The sequence below is a fragment of the Rhinoderma darwinii genome, chromosome 2 (assembly GCF_050947455.1).
Source record: "Rhinoderma darwinii isolate aRhiDar2 chromosome 2, aRhiDar2.hap1, whole genome shotgun sequence".
NCBI lineage: Eukaryota > Metazoa > Chordata > Amphibia > Anura > Rhinodermatidae > Rhinoderma > Rhinoderma darwinii.
Window position 1 is genome coordinate 92877368 of NC_134688.1, and position 24138 is coordinate 92901505.

At 36.6% G+C, this 24138-nt stretch overlaps 1 protein-coding gene across 1 annotated transcript in view; it reads right to left on the bottom strand.

Moving 5' to 3' along the window:
- The window catches only part of COL2A1 (collagen type II alpha 1 chain), a 57050-nt gene extending 36729 nt beyond the window's left edge, over positions 1-20321 (bottom strand). Inside the window, exons 1-17 of the mRNA XM_075851900.1 lie at positions 19990-20321; positions 16973-17182; positions 15720-15736; positions 15354-15386; positions 14592-14624; positions 14438-14491; positions 13870-13962; positions 10747-10824; positions 9830-9874; positions 9690-9743; positions 9008-9061; positions 8625-8678; positions 7232-7285; positions 7026-7079; positions 6645-6689; positions 5989-6042; positions 1867-1911 (exon numbers count right to left, since the gene is read on the bottom strand). Coding sequence (XP_075708015.1) covers positions 1867-1911; positions 5989-6042; positions 6645-6689; positions 7026-7079; positions 7232-7285; positions 8625-8678; positions 9008-9061; positions 9690-9743; positions 9830-9874; positions 10747-10824; positions 13870-13962; positions 14438-14491; positions 14592-14624; positions 15354-15386; positions 15720-15736; positions 16973-17182; positions 19990-20083 — 1071 coding nt within the window. The 5' untranslated portion in view covers positions 20084-20321. The remainder of the gene's footprint in view (positions 1-1866; positions 1912-5988; positions 6043-6644; positions 6690-7025; positions 7080-7231; positions 7286-8624; positions 8679-9007; positions 9062-9689; positions 9744-9829; positions 9875-10746; positions 10825-13869; positions 13963-14437; positions 14492-14591; positions 14625-15353; positions 15387-15719; positions 15737-16972; positions 17183-19989) is intronic.
- Between the last annotated feature and the right edge of the window lie 3817 nt (positions 20322-24138).

Sequence of the window (24138 nt, forward strand, 5' to 3'; positions counted from 1 at the left end):
TTGTAACTACACAGTATACATTGTAACTACACAGTATATATTGTAACTACACAGTATACATTGTAACTACACAGTATATATTGTAACTACACAGTATACATTGTAACTACACAGTATACATTGTAACTACACAGTTTACATTGTAACTACACAGTATATATTGTAACTACACAGTATACATTGTAACTACACAGTATACATTGTAACTACACAGTTTACATTGTAACTACACAGTATATATTGTAACTACACAGTATACATTGTAACTACACAGTATACATTGTAACTACACAGTTTACATTGTAACTACACAGTATATATTGTAACTACACAGTATACATTGTAACTACACAGTATATATTGTAACTACTCAGTATACATTGTAACTACACAGTATACATTGTAACTACACAGTATATATTGTAACTACACAGTATATATTGTAACTACACAGTATATATTGTAACTACACAGTATACATTGTAACTACACAGTATACATTGTAACTACACAGTATATATTGTAACTACACAGTATACATTGTAACTACACAGCATATATTGTAACTACACAGTATACATTGTAACTACACAGTATACATTGTAACTACACAGTATACATTGTAACTACACAGTATACATTGTAACTACACAGTATATATTGTAACTACACAGTATATATTGTAACTACACAGTATATATTGTAACTACACAGTATACATTGTAACTACACAGTATACATTGTAACTACACAGTATATATTGTAACTACACAGTATACATTGTAACTACACAGTATACATTGTAACTACACAGTATACATTGTAACTACACAGTATACATTGTAACTACACAGTATACATTGTAACTACACAGTATATATTGTAACTACACAGTATATATTGTAACTACACAGTATACATTGTAACTACACAGTATACATTGTAACTACACAGTATACATTGTAACTACACAGTATACATTGTAACTACACAGTATATATTGTAACTACACAGTATATATTGTAACTACACAGTATACATTGTAACTACACAGTATACATTGTAACTACACAGTATATATTGTAACTACACAGTATACATTTTAACTACACAGTATATATTGTAACTACACGGAATACATTGTAACTACACAGTATATATTGTAACTACACAGTATATATTGTAACTACACAGTATATATTGTAACTACACAGTATACATTGTAACTACACAGTATACATTGTAACTACACAGTATACATTGTAACTACACAGTATACATTGTAACTACACAGTATATATTGTAACTACACAGTATATATTGTAACTACACAGTATACATTGTAACTACACAGTATACATTGTAACTACACAGTATACATTGTAACTACACAGTATATATTGTAACTACACAGTATACATTGTAACTACACAGTATATATTGTATCTACACAGTATACATTGTAACTACACAGTATACATTGTAACTACACAGTATACATTGTAACTACACAGTATACATTGTAACTACACAGTATATATTGTAAATACACAGTATACATTGTAACTACACAGTATACATTGTAACTACACAGTATATATTGTAACTACACAGACAATTAAAGGGGGCAATTTTGCTCGAAATAAAAACACAATAATCTATTTGCTTTCAATTAGCAACTGATTTACTTAAATGTAATATCATATTACTCTTATGTTTGAAGGGATGTAATTTACTATAATGTTCATGACTCCAGCTGTTACTGAATTATATTTCATCTGGAGTTTACATTGTATAATTTAGGAGGCAAAAACAAATAGGAATTCGGAATGTATATAAAATAAGCAAATTGATTGGATAACTTACAGGTGGGCCAGCGGGACCAGGGAGACCATCATTACCACGAGCACCCTGAAAGAGAAATGTCATTACTTGTAAGTCATAATAAAAGATCTCACTGAAAAAAAAAAGATTTATACGTTTTAACATATAGAGTTGCAACACTGTTTAGAGAATGAACTTGCTCACTAATGCAGCTCACATCCTAGGGCAAATGTCATAGGAATCCAATGACCTGAAACGTGTCAAAAACACAGAGAGAACTTCATGCAGATGCTGCCCTGGTCATAATGAAATCAAAGGCTTCAGCACAGCAAGACAACAGCCCTAACCCCTAATGCCAATATGCCACTATGTATGTAAGTTAAAAATGATCTATTATTGGAGTAGAAAAATCTAAATTTAGACTCCATATTTAACTGGAATAAACAATGTAGAATATTTGGGAAATACATTTAAAATAGCAATGTGTAGTTCAACTATAACATATCTCAAATCTGTATACCATAATTAAATATGCTGCATTCCTTGTGGTCTAAAGATTTTTTATTGAGACATACCTCGAACACAAGAAACCATATATTACCAATATTTATTATGCTATAATATATATTGGACCACTAGATTGTAGTTTAATAGTTCATCTATAGTGACACCTAGTGGACAATATGTTACATTGCACATATTGGGGCAGATGTACTAATGCAGTCTAAGATTATGACAGTGTAAACTTAGTCCAGGCAGTCAGAAGATGCGCCAGACTTATCGAAGTGGCGAATGCTATATGATAAATTTGGTGCATCTTACTTGACCTATTAGACAATTTTCTCCTCCTTATACCACCTATGATTTGGCTTAGTTTGAGACAGAATTTTGTGCCATCTTAATAGCCTATGTAAAAAGTTAATAATTAACAAATCATATTATGCAAAATAGACTGAGACTCAATACTGCCTCTCAGTGGTAAAAGCCTTGCACTGCATTCATTTGCTTTATGCAAACAATAGTATTTGGTAAAGGCTCTATAATGCCACCCAGTGGATGAAATGTGACATTGCATACATTGCTGCACACCTGCATTTACAGAGGCATTCAGGGGAGATAGAAAGAATGTGAAGGTCATAAAGATCATTATAAATTTATTTTGGACACATGTGTCATATTGATGCGCCTAACAAATATAATCTCAAATACAATATCCTCTTCTTCCACTACATCCTAAAACACATTGACATTCTGAGATCTCTATTGCCCAGACATGGTCATAGTGTGTTTTATTTTTCAGTATACTCTTTTTTTATAGGTTAGAAACTGACAGAAACTTTTCAAGTGACTCTTTTCTTTTTCTTTTTTTTTAACTAAGAGCCCAGGGGCTGGTGGGGGATGTTGAACAATTCCTCTTCTTGTAATTCTCCCAAATACCTGCCCTGCTTTTTTTTTTGTTTTTACTTAGTTTTATCCGCTGTAGCAATGGAAGCATTTTTTTTTTAACCTGAGTGTTCTTACATCTACTTTGCACCTTAATAGATACATATATCAACCGGAATGGCCAAAGTAAAAGGGGGATATGAATTTCTAGCAGTATGAGTGTTGCCTTTTATATATTCGGTAGGCAATAAATGATGGTAGCTAATATTACATTCACTAGTCTATATAGTGTATTTATCACAGTATTATATACTATTGCGTTGACAGATCTTTGTAGTTTGTCTACTATATATATATATATATATATACTAGCTTTTATACCCGGCGTTGCTCGGGAGGTTGACTTACGGTATAGATAGAGTAAAAGCTCACTATTTAAATACCCAATTATGTGTTGTAAGGCCCCTTGCAAACGACCGTAGAATTCATCTGTAATTACGGACCCATTCACTTCTATTGCCCAAGTATATTTACAGGAAGGTGTCCGTGCCATAGAAAGGCTCCGGAAAAGATAGGACATGTCCTGTTTTTGCTTTTTATGGACCGTGCTCCCATACTTTATATGGGAGCACGACCCGCATAATAATTAGAGTGTATTAAAAGTTAACTTACCTGCTTCTTCCTCCAGTCCGGCCTCCCGGGATGACGTTTCATCCCATGTGACCGCTGCAGCCAATCACAGGCCAATCACAGGCTGCAGCGGTCACATGGACTGCCGCGTCATCCAGGGAGGTCGGACTGGATGTCAAGAGGGACGCGTGACCAAGACAACGGTACGTATGAGCTTCTTTTACTTTCAATCGCTGCGGAAACTCTGCCCGAAAGGGCTGCCCCTTCACTCTTTCCAGCACTGATAGAGAGAAGGGGCTGCCGATTAGTGCAGAGAAAATGGGTCCGTAAGTACGGGTGGAATACTGGTGACACCGGACCCAATGTTATTGGAAGCACCATTAAATATCCGTAACACTATGATCACATGATCAAAAAAAATGTATTCCCTTTAGGAAATAAAGGTCCTAAGCCAGTGCTCCTAGACTAAACTACGAAGTGGTGGATGAGGGGTGGGGACTTCTGATTCATGCCCATTTGGCATCACTTTTCCTCGCTCCTCATCTTTACCATTAGTCCCTCGCTCATTGCTTCTCCATGCATTTTAGTCCCTCAATTATACGATACAGGACAACTGTCCTGCCTCTGTGTAAACCCGCTGTGGCCAACATCGCAGTGCTGCTGTGTTAGGCAATTCAGCAAGGAATGATGTACGTTGCAGCCAATTATGGGCTGCCACGTCATCAATAGGGGGCGGAGCCTGTCAGTGCAATCTGTTACCTGGTGAACGCGTGTCCAATCAAAAATAGCTATTCCCTGATTTTAAACCAATGAAAAAATCGAGCTTCAAACAAACTTTTGAATATATATATATATGGGTAATATGGGTAATCTGGTATATGGGTTATCACAATAGTTTGCCCTTTCTCTGACCCTTCCACCTGCTCTTCCTGAATGATTGGGTCATTGTACAGGGTTTTCCCCATCTATTTGCAGTATTGAGTGTTTACAATGCTTGAGTGGGAATGTAATAGAGTGTATTTTGTTTTGATGTATGCCTTTGTATATGCTTTTCATTCTGACTGTGCCTTATTGTGTACATCTTATCTGTACTGAACCACATGATATGCCTAGAAAGTTTTGCATTACCTTTTATTGTATCATTTGAAACATTTTATAAAAATCTCATGTTTAGAGACAAAAATTGTGGGAATACTTTAATATTTTCCTCTACTACCCCCTCTACATGTTTATACATTGGATCAGATTGCAAAACTTTGGTCTTATACAACTTCATTCTGGTTCCAAATTATTAGATTCAACTTTATTTAGATAGATAGATAAAGAAGCTCTAGACAAAGCTCTGTGACTATGAAATTCAATGTTAACTCTTAAGGCTATAACAGGGCAGCTGTGAGCCAAGGTAAGCTATGGCGGAGGAATGTTGGAGACAAGCCTAAACAGAGACATCCATAGATATGCCGGCATTGTCTGCTATTTCTTCTATGCTGCAGGGGATTAGGGATAAACACTGATCAATTCTATCTCCTATAACTGTTTTCATATATGTACATAGGTAACCTCATCACATAAGTGTGTTTTTTTTGCTGTGAATTAAGTTAAGCTTATGCAATGATTTGTATCAATCCTACAATGTATGGAAGTTTACATAGAAACTTTGAATCCATGTAGTCATCCATGATGAGCTGCTAGTCTGTACATGTAAGGGGTAGACGGCATGAAAACTTAATCTCTATTCACACTTTTAATTGTTTTCACTATGCAAGTCACGTCAGGTTCCTCTGACAGATGTGACTTCAAAGATACAAGCACTTGTAATCTAAGACGAGATCCCAGAAACTATGTCTGAGACACTGCCTGCAATTCCAGCTGCTCAGGTGCCCGGATACACGGTCGGAAGAAAACCTTGGTGCCTTGGTTAACGCAAGGGGGCACCTAGGACGTCAACTCTGTATGTATAGCCTCCAGAAGTCCTTATTCTAATCCTTAGTGTCTATATCTGTAATTCTTGTCATTGATGTGTGCGGAGTCTGTGATGATGGCCACAATAAATGATTCCTGACACCTGCTAGTTGTTTTTATGCTCTTATGAAAAATGAATATCCTGAAAAATATAAATATTTCCTAGATTTAGCTGGGATCAACACTTACAGCAGCACCGGAAGGTCCGGGACGTCCTCTCTCACCAGGGAGACCACGTGGACCCTAAAATAAATGAAAATATGAGTCAATCATGTGCCAAGATGCACTGTAGATAACTGTGGCTATAGAGAATCATGGACGTTGAAGGGCCTATGATGAAGAATTGTACTTGGGTTATGAGCCTACATGATCGTATATTCTTCTTTGTAGGCAGCCAGCCTGTTATACCAAAAATTCATAGGATATGCAAGCTGCACATTATTTTACATTGATGTTAATGTTTTATATGCCGTGGGATTATAGACAACATAAGGACACTTGACATAACAACAGAACATATCCTCTGAAAGTCTTGAGATTATTGATAGAACGGTCCAATATTGTCAGGATCTTCTGACAATTCTCCCGCCATCAGAGAGACAAAGTGTGGACACTTTGGATATTTCCTGTACAATCCGATAGTTCCCCCAGGAGATAAGATGATTTCCTTATTGCTGCTTGTTACTGTATCTATACATTTACTGTCGTTTTAAAACTCTTGCAGTAATATCTAATGATTAAATTAAAGGGCAGAGTCCATCAACGTAGAGAGGATTATATATGCCAAGATGAATGGACTTTAATGCCGTCATCAAACAGTTTTTCTGCCCAAAGAGGCTACTTACCATAGGACCAGGAGCACCAGACTCACCAGGAGCACCACCTTCACCCTATAGAAGTAGAGAGCAAAATGTAAAGGTGAATTAGTAAATGCCAGTCACAAATATCATGGTAGACATGCTATCACTGCATGAATAATGGAAGGCGACATTTTATTCTAGCGTATTTACTTAGAGAGCTTTATTTATTTATTTATGTATTGAGCTTAATTTGCGCATAATTTATCACAAATTCCGTAAATTCTATGGTAAGCATTTTACACGATAACAGAGGGGTTTTAGTTACGACATCCCATGCAACATCGTGTAGTAAACTCTACCCCATCTATATAAGATGGACAGTCAGCATTCTGCCGCAAACAGAATATGTTTAATATAGAACATTACCTTGGCACCAGCAGCACCAGACTCTCCCTTTGTGCCATCCAGACCAGGGTAACCCTTTAAGAAGAAATATAAGATATAACTATGTGGTCAATTCCAATTGGACATCATTAATACTGTGTTAGTGAGTAATAGAAGACTGAACCTAGGATCTCACAACTAGTGGCAATCCACGTATTATGGTGTACTATACATTGCTTTATACATACTCTGTGTCCTTTTACTCCTGGAAGTCCTGGGGTTCCGGGGAATCCTCGAGCACCCTTAAAAAATAAGATTGTGATTAGTACTGTTTAAAGTTTACAGTCAAAGGAGACAATGAGCTAAATGTAATGTATTTGTTTGGAATAAATGGAGGTGATAACTGTAATTCGGACTAAGGCCTTCATGGTGTCATTGTTTCTATTGTGTATAGTACTTATCTTGCAGGTCTCGGAGAACTATAATGATATTCCCACCCCCATAGAGCATAATATCCTCCAACAGTAATTTCAGTGTTCCATAAGTAGGACATCATGTGCAAACTTCTCATTCCAGCAGCAAGATATGGTGTCCTTCCTTCAATGTTTCATAAGTAGGTCATAATGTGTCTCATAAATACGATCAGGGTTCAACCAGCAGGATATGACTTCTCCAATTATTGTATAAATGTTCCATTAGAATAACTTGCCAACTCCCAATAGTAATGTCAGAGCTCAATCATCTGGACCTGATGGTTTCCAGTAATGGGGTCAATGTTCCAACAGAGGTGTATGATGGTTTCCAATATTTGAAGGAATATTCCACTAGTTGTAGGTGTTGATTCTCATGAACAATGCTATTGTTCATCCAGCAAGATAATGGGTTTTCCATTAACAGCTTTAGCATTCCAGAACTGATTCCATTAGCAATGTTCCATTATTACCGTATACATATTTACAATAATAGTATCCATGTTCCAACCATTGCCATCATGATGAATTCCTTTAACAGTAATAAGGTTTCAAGGGTGGGGTAAAGAGTCTTCCCCTAACAGTATATCGGTTGCAGCAGTGGTTTATGAAGCCGGTGTCACTGTTCCACCTGTATCATCAATAATCTCAGTTTCTGGACAATGGGCAGGACTACCGTAATACAGATGTGTCCACCCTTACCTTTGCATAAATTTGGTTTGGGATCCAATTTCTCATTAAACAAATTAAATACAATATCATGACATGCTAGGGAGACCCTTGACAGGTTGTAAATTCCATAACAACCACTGGGTGGCCACACACAGACACATACAGCATAGACATCTCGTAACAGAGTATCATGAATTCATGTTTTGTTTTCAAAGCTGGTCATCTCGCGCCACACATCTCAGGATTTGCTTAGGTATGTGGAAAGGTAAGGGAGGACACATCTGTAGTGTAGTTTCATTTGTAGACCCTCATGTGTACTTCTAGGAGTTTTTCTTTCCTACTAAATATATTTATATATATTTTATTTATGCTCTCTGACAACTATTGGGACTAGGTATTTGTCAATATGATTAAATTGTCAGTCCATTCTTTATTTATGTATGATTTTGTGTGATTAAAAGTGTGTAATATAATATGATTCTTGTTTAAAAGCTCTTACCTGTGGTCCTGGGGGTCCACGTTCACCAGATTTACCAGGTTTTCCAGCTTCACCCTAATAAAAGAGAACTTTAGTTAAAAACTGGAGAGGATAGTCTACTCAATTTGACCCCATCAGTCTACTAGTGCTAATACAGTGTAAATGACTATGACTATAAAACAATAATATTTTACTGCTAGCACCTTTAGTTTAAATAAATAAATATATATATATATATATATATATATACACACACACACACACACACACACACAAACTCGCGTTTATTACCAGCACTATCTGAAATAGCTTATATAGCATAGTCATCAGTTGATTTCTAAAGGATAGGCCAATAAGATTTGTTTCCCTTTAGTACATATAAGATATATAAATCTGATGCTTACATCATCACCAGGCTTTCCAGCGGGGCCAGGAGGACCACGGGGACCCATAGGGCCCTAGAAAACAAAGCAGGATCACCATTAATGATCGTTTCATACAAATCACATCGCAAGAAAAAAACTTTTTGAAGATACTGCTCCCTCTAGAGGTTGAATAGTGGCTCACATTTTTTCATTTCTAAAACATGGGAAAAAGATTATGGCCTTCTTAACATGCTACAAGCTTCCATGACCTATCCAAAAACAAGAGGGTTAACCCTCATTTAAGGATAGTGGACGGAGACATGCAAATTAATATTTAAAACCAACCCTGTTGCTCCCAGGGATACACATAAAGATAAAAGCAGTCAATGATATTGTTATATAGCTACATTGTCTGGTTTAGTCCATACGCCCACACTACTTATTTTACAGAAACGGACATTCCTTTACGTAACTAAGATGTCTGTTTATGAGCTAAACCATTCTCCACCGGCAATTTAAATGTGCCATGAAGTTTAAGAGAGATCTAAAAGAGATAACAACTCCACCACTATTCTGTGAACGCATCAGTTCACTTCTAGAGTCGTAGACTTAACATCACTATACACACAAACGCTCCCGATGCAAAGTCCCTAACTGTAAATTCATGAATGACAATGGCTACTAACAAGTAACAATATAATAAAATAACCACATTACTTACAGAAGCACCAGGTTCGCCAGGTTCACCGGGATTTCCTTGGAAACCTTGAGGTCCCTAAAATTAAAACCAGATTTAATAAAGAGGAGATCAATAATGAAACTCTAGTTAATGAGACACGTTTTGTCGTAGTAGATACTTACAGGAGAGCCAGATGGTCCAGGAGGTCCCCTAGGTCCCATAGGTCCCTATAACATAAATAAAACATGCATTAGATGGTAAAACACCACTGTACAGGCGATCAATGGCCTTCTGTAGAGCAGGATAGTACGGGACTGTACGCTTCTTGTTTGTACTAAGTAACACATCTAGATTTATTTAAAGCGGCTTCTGAGTCTTTGAGCTGGAAGGCAGCCATGTTTACCAGCTCTAGATTTCATTTACTGCCTGCCAAGAAGGGCTAGAGAGCAGACGTTTCCTGAAGGAATTCTGTAGGGATTATATAAAGCGGTAGCTGTTGTCTGCATGTTTAAGACTTCCAGTTCATGGCTAACGAAAGTCTAAATTGTACTGTGTTATGTTTACAGGCTTGTTTATTTTGTTAATTTTTTTTTTTTTTTGCAAACTCAAGTTAGGAATGGAAAAAAGGCAAAGTAATTATATGTAATTTCTGCAGCTACAGTTGTGTATTATATTATATATTGCAGTCTTGACTTGACCACGCATTGAGGTAGTATGGAAGTAACAATATTGTAAGATGTTGCTAAAAGTGTCCACTAGGTGGCTCTTAACTTGTGAGCATTCATTCAAGGCTGCACTGCTGGAGCCTGCAGGCACATGAACATTTGGCAGCATAGTCTAGCTCCATTCAATAGCCACATCTCTTTACACATTATGTTATATAGTGTGAATAATTTTATAAAAAATAACCTCTGACATCTTTGTTTATTTTACATCAGGTAACTATAGGAATATGTTTAGTAAACATCATAATAAACTACCCATGTAGGCTGCCCCATAACTTGCTTGAATTAATATAACGGTAGTGTCTTGCAAATACTGCCCTCTAGGTGGCAGCATAAATTATTGCATGTACTAGAGGAGATAAAGCCATTCTTACCATTGGTCCTTGCATAACTCCCATCTGTGCACCTCCAGCTTTCTCATCAAAACCTCCTGTCATCTGAGCAGCAAAGTTCTGTGCAATCAAATATTGTTATTAGATTTGCATTGCATTCTGATATACAAAGAACATAGATTTACAATTTAGCAAAATAACAGGTTTCTAATACTGTATGTTGATGATATCCAGCACAAGACCTCGATCCTTTCTATGACCCATTCTTTCCCTAAGAACATCTTGGTCCATTTACTTAAAAAATGTTCACAAAATACCGTCTTCCATGGAAATCAGTTGGTTCCTTATATTTTGCCATGTTTACTTGCAAAACTCCTCAGGAGAACTACATTGTTTTTTTTTTCTTGCTTTTTTTCCTTCCTTTTTTGTTTTGTCTATCGTTTTATATGTCTACCTTATGTTCCAAAATCTTATAAACTTGCTGCCATAATTTAGATTTTTTTTGTTTTTTGGCCAGATGTGAGTTAACTAAACATTTTATAAGGAGATGTAATGTAGTCGCGCAGTTGATGGAATAGGCTTTTCACTAAACTAAAATCTGTGCTTAGCATGAAATGTTTTATATTATCTATCTTATATTCTGAAGTATAATTTTATATTGTATAACATGTATTAATGATAGAAACGTGTGTTATCTGTTATTACAAATTGACATTTTAGTGCTGACTTTTCTAGTTTGAATCAATGGAGCAGATGTAATATTTTGGCTGCGGCTGTTTTTCGCTATCTTTTGCACTGAAATGGCGCATTTTTTGTACTGTCACATTTAGTTTTAGACATATTTACTGCAAATAGGCGCTGAAATGGATAGATGTTTGCGCCTCAACACACTTTCAAAAGGGGGTGTGGTGTAGCAGAAAGAGGTGTGGCTTAAAATGCACCAATGTGCACCAAATGTTTGCGCTAAGCCGACCAAGAGGTATAAGAAATAAAAATGTGTCTAACATGTCTAACAAGATGCGCCAAATTTATTGTAAAGCGTGTGCCACTAAATTTGGCGCATCTTCTGACTGTCTGGTCTAAGTTTGCGCTCTCTTAATGTTACATATCATTAGTTAATCTACCCTACTGATTTCAAAAGTTACTGATGACAATGCCACCTAGTGGTAAGATTTGGAACTAATTCTTTCACAGATATGTCTTTAACAGTGGCAACATTGACAGCAAATAATGGATTAAATATTTGCTAAACTATTGAATCTAAGGCGGTGGCATAGGTTTTATTTCACCAATTTGGTACCAGACTACATCTCCCATTATATTAAATGAAATTATTGATGGTGGTCCTTATCATTAAGATTATTTTAAAAGAGTTGAGATTGAATATGGCAATCAATACATATTCCCTTTAAGTGTCGAAATTAAAGGGATATCTATAATTTAAATATGTAGTATAACTAAATGTTAGATTATTTAGCAATTTACTTTAATAATTTTGATCCTCAAGCATTGGCCATGTATTTCCGTACACACCCTTGCTCACTCATATAGCAGACTCTATGGACAAGCTGCAAATATTACAAACCACATATAATCTGTGTGCATAGAGACCAATGAACCTGACCCATCCATAGAGGCAGCTGTATGAATAAAAAAAAAAAGCCTCCCCATATTGTGCTGGTTCTGAAAATCTCAGCTTAAAGACCAAAGTTTTAAAGTAAACTTCAAAGTTATTTTATAGTAAGTGGTCACCAAACAAAAAAAACACCTTTAAGAGATCCTTTATAAAATCTTATAACGCTTTCTGTAATATTACATTTATTTGGTAATCTATATTATAATATTTTTTATTATGGTGCTTGTAAACCACCATACAAACATAGTTGATCCTGTATAAAGATACCATATACAAAGGACGGTCCAGTTTGTCTTTGTTTTCCTATACAATAACTTTGTATTCACATATTAGCAATGGTTACATGTGACAAACTTGGGAGGTTCATATCAGTGCAAGTTCATAGGAATCATTTTGGGATAACAAAACCGTAACTGTTTGAGTATTTCTTTTTGCCCCTTTTTAAGTTTTGCCCTTTTGCCTGGTTGAGTTGCACAGGAATATTGCACACAAACTGTGAAAAATGGTTATTAACATTGGTTTTCTCTAAAGTCTTTTAGTCCATTAAAATCTGCTTGAAATCGGTCTCTTCCGTCAATATTACTAACATATATGAAATCCTGAAATGTATTATTTTATAGTCCTGAAGCAGATGGTGATATATTTATAATATGATATTATTATAAACCAAATATTGACCTGTCTAGATACATTTGACATTAGTGTGCTCTATGATGTGTTGGCCCAGCACAGGAGTTATTTGTGGTACATATTACACAATGGCAGATGAATAGAACAGATACATAGGGAATATTTGTATCCAAGGAACTTGTGGACTGGATCTTATTCTTTTGTATTACTATAATAGTTGTGATTTTATATTGTATAGTGCAGTTGTACATTTCTCTACTTACTGTGTTTTATTCAATATATAAGGGGTTTCCATCAATTTAGAAATTTTTATGTAAAGTTTAAAAATATAGGCTTAGTCCTTAAAGTCACTTTTCCATTTCTAAATGGGATTACCGCTTGGCGCTGAGAATCTGTTAGATTGTTTTATGTGTTATTCAGCATTCCTTGCAGACATGGATGGATTATAGATGGATTTCTATTCTTTTTTTCAATATCATAGTAATATAAAAATGTTTTATAATGTAAAGAAACGTAAAAAAAGAAGTCAACTGCTTCTATAATAATGTTATTAGAATTTGCGGCATTGCTGGATGTGTTCAGGTTCTACCCCTGGGACAGTCTCAGGGCATCTCTTTGCATGTCTCTGATGTTGGACAATCGTCTACTTGTACAGTGTCCAGCAAAATAGGAAAAAAAAACTTTCTGGGCAGAGAAGATATTTTGTGTCAGAGGAATGCAAACAAACTGAAGGATTACAAAGAGTGACTGTGTATGAGGCACTTGGTAACACTGAAGTCTTTCAATGCTGTCAGCTTCATTTAGAGATGTAGAGCAAATGTGCAGTGTGGATGTGTGCCTGAGATGTGAACTCTACAGACCTGTGACAAAGGTTGGGCATCAGTGCTAAGCCTACTTACTCCGCCAAGGCCAGGGGGTCCAGGAGGTCCAGGTGCGCCAGGGTTTCCGGGAGTACCGGGTTCGCCATCTCTTCCACGTGGTCCGAGTGCACCCTAAAATTGAAACACAAGATGGGCACATTACTTTCCCTTCTATACAAAATGGACACATTGATAACCAGTCACGTTGGATAGTCCCCAGACATACAAGGTGGGCACATTATCTGCCAGATTCATACAATGGACACTTTCCAGTTACATAAGGAGACATATCATGGGTACAGTGGGAACCATTCATGAGGATGCGATCTACACAAGTGTAAGAAAGATGGTCTCCCCACAGTAACAATACATTAGACATTTGCTTTTTTTGATAACCTAAATTGCCATTTGATTGACCAAATCTAAGTGTTGACTGGTTTCTGAGTATCTGCTTATTTACACACTTAATACAAACTTTCATTCATTTTCATTCATTTCACTGCATTCATTTACCATAATGTTATCTCCCACTCATATTAAGTTCTCATATTGACTAGAAGGTTCGCACCTATGTTTGGAAGTTATTTATTTTAGATTTTTCACTTACTTTTTCGCCTTTGTCTCCACGATCACCTCTTGGTCCTTGTTCACCAGAAGGTCCCTGATACAGGCCAGTAAATATATTAATATCACCCTGATCAAGTATTTTGATATGATAGATTTCAATTATACATCAATTATTTTAAATGGATTTGTTATACCTGTGGTCCTGGAGGTCCTTTTGGTCCTAAAACCTGTTGTATTATAAAAGGAGAGAAATACAATATTATGTTATGTAAAATAAACAATTATTATATATACAAATGTAGCAAATGTAAATTTGTCATTGAACTCTGAGATAAGGGTCTGTTCACATCTGAGTTGGAGGCTCTGCAAGGGGCATCTCTCGCAGATCTGGCCGAAAATACCGGAAACCATATTGTTTCCAGAAAAACCACGGACACCCCTAATGGAACCTATTAAAGTCAATTCCATCTGGCGCCAATGGTGTGTGTTGTACAACGGAATCGGTGCTTCTGGTATTTTTGTTGTTCTGCTCCTCTGATGGAGCAGGACAACGTAAATACTGACACAGATGTGAACGAGGCCTAAAATAACTTAGTAGCTTTATCAGCAGTGGTATAGAAAAACATATACCACACTTAATATAATGAGTTAATTGCAAGCTTAGTAATGCCACAGTAGACAAATTCAGCTCTGCTACATGTGTAGATAGATAGATAGATAGATAGATAGATAGATAGATAGATAGATAGATAGATAGATAGATAGATAGATAGATAGATAGATAGATAGATAGATAGATAGATATTAGATAGATAGATAGATAGATAGATAGATAGATAGATAGATAGATAGATAGATAGATAGATAGATAGATAGATAGATAGATCTGCTACTACATTTCGTGATTAGCTAACTGAGATCTAAACGTCAAGCTGTCCATGATAACATATACTTACATCTTTAATATCACCAGGTTCGCCTTTCTGACCCTAGAAAAATCAATAAAAAACAATTAGATACTTTAATGATTCTAGATGGCGCTATAGTATGTTATATACAATTAGTAGTAATGCTGTAGTGTGACTTATAGGGCTATACTATTCAGCAACTCTAGGGATATTCTATTCTATTGTATTATTATATGAACATGTGAGTATAGTAGAATAAGACATGTTTAATATTTAGACCTAATATCTAGTAAGTCAGTAATATACTTTCAATATAATTGGCAGAACTTCTGATTAACGTTGAGGTTTTTTTTACATCACTATCCCTTGTGGAAGTTTTTAATGTTGTATGCAGTCATAAAAGCAATAAATTACCTTTGCGCCACCTTGCCCTGTTGTGTTGGAGGAAAAATAAAAAAAAAGGACAAAAGTCAGTTTATAGAAATTCAATTCAACTGATGATTTAGAGACATATACAACATAACATACACAAAACAGACTATGGATGAACATAGACCACAGAACAGGCAAACGTAGGACACAGTAAAGGCCTTCTTCCCATGAAGAAGTTATGTGTTAAATCACGACATAGAACTTCCCCTACTTAAGACAGAGTTCGGATTTGCTATTTTGCTCCAGGTGGATCTGTTACAAGGCTGCACATTCCCACTTCCAGGATTCTCAAGGTCAGTGCATGGCGGATTCTTGTCTATGAGAAGAGCTCTTGTTGGGAATCTGGTTTGTAATTCTTCACTTGAGCAGTAAAATAAGAGGAAGCTAAGAAATGATTAGTTACAGGAGAACCTAATTACGGACAAGAGTTAAGACACATGTTAATGAAAACTGCACATAGCACTGCCAATCTTACAGCCTGCATGATATCCACGAGGACACCCCCGGAATCCAGCAGAAATGCTGCTTACAATTGCATTGCTAATGGTGCAGGATCGGTCATTAAAAAGGGAACCTCAGAGATGGCTTATCTTCTGCCTCTGAAAATAAAATCATTGTCTTTATTTCATCTTTTATGTGGAACATGAACAGGTTAATTAATATGTCTTATATTTATAGTAGCACATGGTCTGTTCAGCAGGAGCTTCCAGATTGACTGCCAAAAGAAACCGCAGGAGTGTAGACCTGTGGTTTCGACTTGAGGCAGAAAAAGGACACATAACCACCGCTCTGCTTGTGATGTCTGTAATTAAGATGTATCAAAGCTTTCATCTCATGTGTATTACCGTACTATAAGACATAGTATATACCATATCCCATGTCCACTTGGGGCCAGGGTATATATACGGATGTAGCCATCTTTATCTTGACTCTGATAACTTGCTGCAGCGTGATATCACACAAAAGCCATTGAAAAGTCATGATAAAGGATCTTGCCATTGTGTATTTAATGCTTTAAAAGTCAAGATAGAGATGGCTACATCTGTATATATATATATATTAGAGGGTGAACAAATTTTTGCACATACATATTTTAAAGGCAGAACTATAAACAAGAGGTGCCCTTTTTAACAGCAGCAGGGACCTATGGTTGCCCAGTCTGTTAGGGAATGGGATGTTAGCCATAGGTTTGCACAAGTAATTTATTTATGAAACACAAATAAATAAATTACGACCACTGGTGGTGGAGGACTGCTCAGTTGGGCAAATGGGACAGCATTCTCCAAAGGGGATTTCAGCATTGGGGCAGTCTTTAGATTCCTCGCAGATTATCTCGTCGCACAGAATAGTCCCAGTGTCACAGACACAGATTTGGCAGGGTTCTGGTTTCCACACATCTTTGTCACTATATCTCTGCCCATCCTGTACGCAGCTCCCTGCATCCACTGTGCCAGAGGGTAGTAAGTATAAGCGAAGAAAGAGGCAGCAAAAAGAGAGGAGGCAGAAATAAAATAAAATGCAAAACATCACACAATAATCATATACAATTGTCATATATTGCAATAAATTCAGATATATTAATATATATATATATATATATATATATATACATGGGAGTGTATGTATATATACATATATGACATATTGGGAGATCCAGAGATTTCTTAATATAATCGCCTTTATTTTAGTATAAATACTTAATCCTACTCATGCTATAGTGATAGAGTAGTCATCGTCATGAAAGATGCAATGTTATATATTACCAGATGGGGGCAATGTTGAGCCAGACAGATGAAGGTGATCTAAGTTCAGAAAATAATGGGGCTGCTTGGGGTAAGAGGGAGGAGATTGCTTTAGTGCAAAGTTTTCTGGCTTGAGTTATAGGAAGTTGTAATATAATGTTACAACATGAACTATGATTTGTTATTAACAAGAGGTTTGCCTAAGGTCATTCAGTGAAAAATTGTTTCAAATTGGTGTCCATAGATGTCTTCTGTGGATATTATATTAAAAATGTGATTATTATCTGCAAATAAAATGCATTATTCAATGGCATACATTATGTATACATGAAGTAATTATATCACATATACATATATAGGATGTTCATGCCAAGAAGATGTAATGAAATAAATCTTGAGGAATTTTTCATATTTGTATAACTGTTATTAAAAGCAAATAAAATAACTATATACAATATAAAATCACAAAAGAGTACATTATGGGCCCACTGCCACTCAAGAACTATTCATTATGCGCAGGCTGGCTCCCTTTGGGTCCCATGGCTAGGCTTGGGTAGCCCACAGGACCCTTAATGAATAGGCCTTTCTGTAAAATACACAGAGGTTTCAATTCACATTTCACTGTCAGGGGCCAGTTTAAATAAATATGGGCAGCATTTCAACTCCATCTGGAAACCATTGCTGCCAATCCTCCTAGTGCAAATAAACCATCACAATAGTCTATTGGTGTCTTCACATCAGGCCACATATTTAAATTGTATTGACATTTCTTAAAAGCTCATCCGAATACACAAACATAAGAAAGACATTTCGGAGTTAGGTTCCCCTATTTAAATGAGACCTAGTCAATATTAGCATGGCCCTTTCATAGGAATGTTGGTTTTACCTCTATACCAGCTCAGTTTGGGCCTTCACTCACCTGAAGGGTTAACTAACGTTACAGATACCTTAAAGGCCTTTTTCCAAATATACCAATTCTATGGAATTCTACACATTTGACACAGAAAGTGATGATGATAATAACAGTTACTCATATATATGCACAGTAAAGTATCTATGTACATTTTACTGGAAAATATTGACTCTTTCTATCTGGGTTCCCCAAGATTTCATGCACATATTTCCCCTTTTGCAGATGTCAGTTACAGAAAAAGGAGCTTTCTTTAAGGAATGGAAGAATGATTCCAGCAGAAAAAATGGCAAAAAGTCAAGGGGACATGCCTTTTCCATACTAGCAGTGCAATGGATTTACAATCTGTAGTATGCAAAGACTTAAAAGGCTCGTAAAGGATTTTTTTTTTTGTACCATTGGGGACCTGCCCAAGCAAGTTAAAAAATTTCTGCTAAGAATTAAAGCTTCAAGCATTTATCTCGAAGATTTGCCCAGTCTCTGTATTAGCCAGGTGTTTTCTCACATATTCCATTATTTTTGCCAGTTTTAACAATTTTTAAGTAGAACTTTAACTGCAAAATATAATTCAGAATTATATTCAAATATACATTATTAGAAATGATGTATATTTAGATAATACAATATGTCAAGATCTGAATTATATTTCGAAGGAAGTTTGGCACATAACAATGGCTCAGTAAAGCAATTTCAAGGCTCTTTTGGAATGAAATGTGTGTTGCAGGAATGCTTTTCAACATTCACACGGCCTCTTATGGGAGAGTTCCCTTTTTTGTGCTCCCTAAATACTGAGAGATCAGTTACTGAAAAGAATGCAGCTTTTGTGCCTTCTAGTACTCGAACACCTTGCTTTCCAACTGTAAGTCAGACTGATACAATATCTCCACTTTTTGCATTGCTTTTAGGATTGCACTGAGAAATTGCTAGTTTAGCAATTCCCTAAAATATATATTTTTTAAAGTATTTCCAGAGGTGATCCTTCTCTTTAAGGCTACTATGCTACTGTAGGCTATTACTATCAATCATGGTTAACATTTAGTGGACGTACAGGAATTTCACTGTCTAGCAATATGTCATTAAGTCTCAACCATTGCTTTTTCAGCTGCTTCTCCCAGGGTAGTGTTTCTCAGAATATCATTAATATTTTAGGATTCAGGATATAGGTGAGTTGGAATCTTGATCTGAGATTAAGACACCGCAGTATACCAAAGCTGCTACTTAAACCCATATATTATGAATTCATTACATATCTATACTGGACCACTCATGGTCTGTGCTGCATTTGCCTAGTAAGTTTGGATGCTGTCTCCAGTAGGCATGCAATAACCTTGAAATTACATTTACACACTGTAATGAATTGCAATTATTTAACTGTGAGCTACAATTAATAATTGTCAGATTAGATGTACAGGTGAGATTCGATTAACCCCCTAACTGCAGGATGGAAAGTGACAGTACATGTCAGTTACTTTCAACTTGCCATGCAAGTGCAATTCAGGTGAAATACAAGTCTACAGTATATAGATATACATATAGATATATATAGATATAGATATATATGAAGTGATTAATTAAAAAGAATGAAAAGGTTGTCACTTACGGATGTCTTCATCTTGGCATCTTACAACTGCTAATAATATCACTTGTGTGGCTGCGAACAGCACTAGTGTCCTTGAATCCACAAAGTTAAACATGTCTAAATGTTAGACATGCAAAAGCTTTGTGGGAAGAAATGAAGAAGAGAAGGGGTGGAGAGGAGGCTGACTATCCCCAAAAGTTATCTTGTCTTCATGCAGCCGATTTCTTGGGAAAAGAAGGAGAATCCAGTACCAGGCCCCAGCAGAAACTTAGTACTATCTGCTCTGGGCCAAGGTACTGAAGTTATAGTCCTGACTGTCTTGAAGTCAATGTATATGCCCACATCTTAGTCCTCCCCTGCCCCCAGCAGTGCTGAAATCTGAGCCCCTCCACTCCTCTCTGCCCTCTCCCCATCACACCAGTCCCCTCCTTCTCCTGCAGGGTCCCTTTGCTAGACTTGCCACACTCTGTCCCCCTTTCTCCCTCCCCTCTGTGTCTCTGCCTCCCCTTCCCTGTGTCCTGCCTCCCCCATCACCTACACTCTTTCATTCCTCTGTCAAGGAAAAAAAAAAGTACCACTATTTAGAAAGAAGTAGTGGAGAAAAAAAAATCCCAGTTTGCTAAAACAGGAATCCTATCCTGAGTTTGCTGAAGTTTGCTGGGTAGTCCTGGTGCAGGAGAAACTTTAGTTGTGTGAGTGGTGATCTGGGGAGGTCTGGCAGGTTCTTACGGTTCTTGAGATTGTGAGGCTGTGGATGGTTCCAGCTTTGTCAGGTGGTTATGGGGTATAGTACTATTCACAGGCTCAGGGCAATGTATGGGGGATTTGGAATTACTTCTTCATTTCACAGATTTTTTTTCTGAGATATTTGCTAAAATCTTTGAGATGTCTCTATTTCTATTCCAGCTATTTAATAATCACAGTTACTGTCTGTTGTACAATTCTAGAAAAGACCATCAGGGTAATAAGTATTATTTTAATCCATAGCTAACATCTCTCTCTCTCTCTTCCTCTCTCTCTCTCTCTTTCCCTCTCTCTCTCACACTCTCTTTCCTCTCTCTCTCTGTCTCTCTGTCTGTCTGTCTCTCTCTCTTTCCCTCTCTCTCCCTCTCTCTCTGTCTGTCTCTCTCTCTCTCTTTCCCTCTCTCTCACACTCTTTTTCAATTTTCTCTCTCTCTTTCCTTCTCTCTCTCTCTCTTTATCTCTGTCTCTTTCTCTCCATCTGCCCATTATTCCATCACTATATAAGCTTGTATGCATTTGTATATAGTTTAATTCCACCTCATCTGAATATGGATACAAAGTTGATTCCTCCATCATTTGCTTCTTGTCCCTCTATGTATATTACATGAACAATGTATTTCACCCTTATTTGACGTTAATGTGTTTATGTGGCGTTAGATTGTAACAGTGCTGCACAGTTTACTTCATTTTCATTTGACTCTTTACATTGAGGTTACATTGTATCACTATTGCAGAGTTTATTTTATCCTCATTTGACTCTTGACTTTTAGATTGATGTTACTTTGTATCACTGCTGCTTAAAGTACTTATTCCCATTGATATTACATTGTATCACTGCTGCACAGTTCATGTCATCCTCATTTGACACTCACTCTTTATATGGATGTTACTTTGTATTACTGTTGAACATTTTGTTTCATCTCTACTGATATTACATTGTATCACTGCTGCACAGAATTCCTTTATTGTGATCACAGGAGTGTAACGGAGTCATGAAAGATCTTTCTATTACATCCTCCACATTCTAAAGCAGGGTACTGGTTTTCAGTGTGATGCTGGGGCTGGCCAGGTGGTCCTACTGAATGGGATCTATGTTTGTCTGCTTTTCCCTTTTGGGCTCTAAGTGTTACAAGGGAGGGTCAGAAATTGAACTTTATGTTCCAGTTTAAAGTTGGATGTTCCATGAGACAATAGTTTACTTATTTGGCAGTTACTGTCCTGAATTTGGGAATTAATCAATATTAAATGAACCAGCAGACGGATTTACTGCAGATCTCACCGTGAGTTCTGTATACAGTACGTGGTAAGTGTCGTGTGCTTGAATATACAGACTACGCTCCTCAATTAATTCCTATCTACACCTAAATTCGTTACTGTATTATTTCATATTTATTTCAATTGGCAAGTTATCTTGACAATAATTATTAAACATATGTTACCAGTTATTAAAGCAAATGTATATTCTGTTCTCATAATACATATTATTAGGAAGGATATGTCTTTGTTTAAAGGTAAGTAATGGTAATCCCCACCACAATATAGATTAACTATTCCTTTTTTCTATGAAAAGAGTAATTATTTTTCTGACACCTATAAATTGAAGGTGGAGTTTTAGTTAAGTAGGTACCATCAAAGAGGTATATGTAACCAATAGCAATTTATTTCCTTGATACATTTCATTGGATGAAGCAGATCTCAAGGCTGTGCCTGGGAGGAACCAAGTACAATAAGAGTTGTCCTGCCAATCTATGACATGTCACATTTAGAGGATAATGGTGAGTTCAAGTCTTCAAGTCACTTCCAAACCACTTTGGCCAAATACTTTAACATAATCATAACGTATTAAAAGTGTTTCTGTACACAGACGTGTGTGTGTGTGTGTGTGTGTGTGTGTGTGTGTGTGTGTGTGTGTGTGTGTGTGTGTGTCTTTGTGTTCCCTATACTCCCACTTATCTCAATAAAAATCTGTAAAATGGGTTTTCTCAAAATAAAATGTTTGCACAAATTTTGATTACAGCGACGCCATGCTCCACCTGCAATGACAAAAAAATTAAAACACCAGTAAAAATAGGTCCTTCAGAAATCCTCTTCTGTTAACCTCTTTCTTAGCTATATCTATAACAGAAAAAGCTGGGTAACAACCAATATAGCTGTCAATACAGTTGACATTGTCACAGGGGTTGGCTCCTGTTTGCCCTGCCATTCAGAGTTTGACAAGGCTGGATCACAACTCCTATAAGAGCTGTAGTCATGGCCATAGATGGTTCTAATTTTTGGATGCAACAAGGAAAGTAACTTGACAGAAGAGGATAACTCATGAACTAACCCAATTTTTCCCTCACTGCTGAATAGCAAATCTGCATAGCAACATTATGGGGAGGCATAATTACATAACTAGATACATTTGCCATTCAGGAGTATGGGAAGGTTGTGGAGCTCCTAAAAGACCTGGAGTTTGGTGAATAAATGCATTTTAAGCTCCTACGTTTATAAAATGCTCGCACACACCAGAGGTTTTCTGCATGCATATATAGGGCCGTGGCTGCTCCTAGTATGATCACTCTTTCAGTCTGGTCATGGCTTTATTAAATAGGGAGTATCTAATTGGCTATTCATGCGGTATGATGGCATGATGTCACATACCACTTCCTACTAGCTGCAGTCTGGCAAACTCTTCCAGGAATGTGCTCCAACAATGCAGCACTGTGCACAGCTGATCCCAGTAGCCAACCTTCTGCAGGCTCCTTACCAGCAGCAGCGACATCAATGGACTACGTGTCTTTACTGAAAGTGAAAAGAACAGTTCTCATCTGATCCAGTATCTAAATAAGACACAATGTGGATGATCTATCAATAATGTCAATGTTTGGTTTTGGTGCTATATAAATTCTAATTAATTTGTGTGATATCAATGACATTTTTACAAAGAAGGGCTCATAAGAATTGTTTTTCAGTATCATAAATTAGTGTTCTTCAACCTGTGGCTCTCCAGCTGTTGTAAAGCTACAATTTCCAACATTTCCTGCAGCTTTCACGGCATGCTGTAAAGTCATGCTGGGTGTTGTGGTTTTACAACAGCAGGAGAGCTACAGGTTGGAGAACAATGGTCTAGAGTGTTTGTAAACATGTACACAGTACACACTCTACACCTTGTCTGACGTGTCGTACATGTGCTCCTGGATTTAATAACAAAATTCTGTAGTAATTCAGATTGACATGCCATTTTGGAAGGAAAATTTAAAGAGTGTCATTAGCTGTGTACGAAAAACCCTCTAAAGTCATGTTAACATGGCGTATATGCTGAACAACTCCATAGTCTTTTATAAGCCAGACCTATACCGGAAGAGTTGACTTTTGGCAAACATCTGGCCGCAATACTTTTTTTTAACTGTATTTGAATAATTTCCATTCTAAAGAGATTCTGCA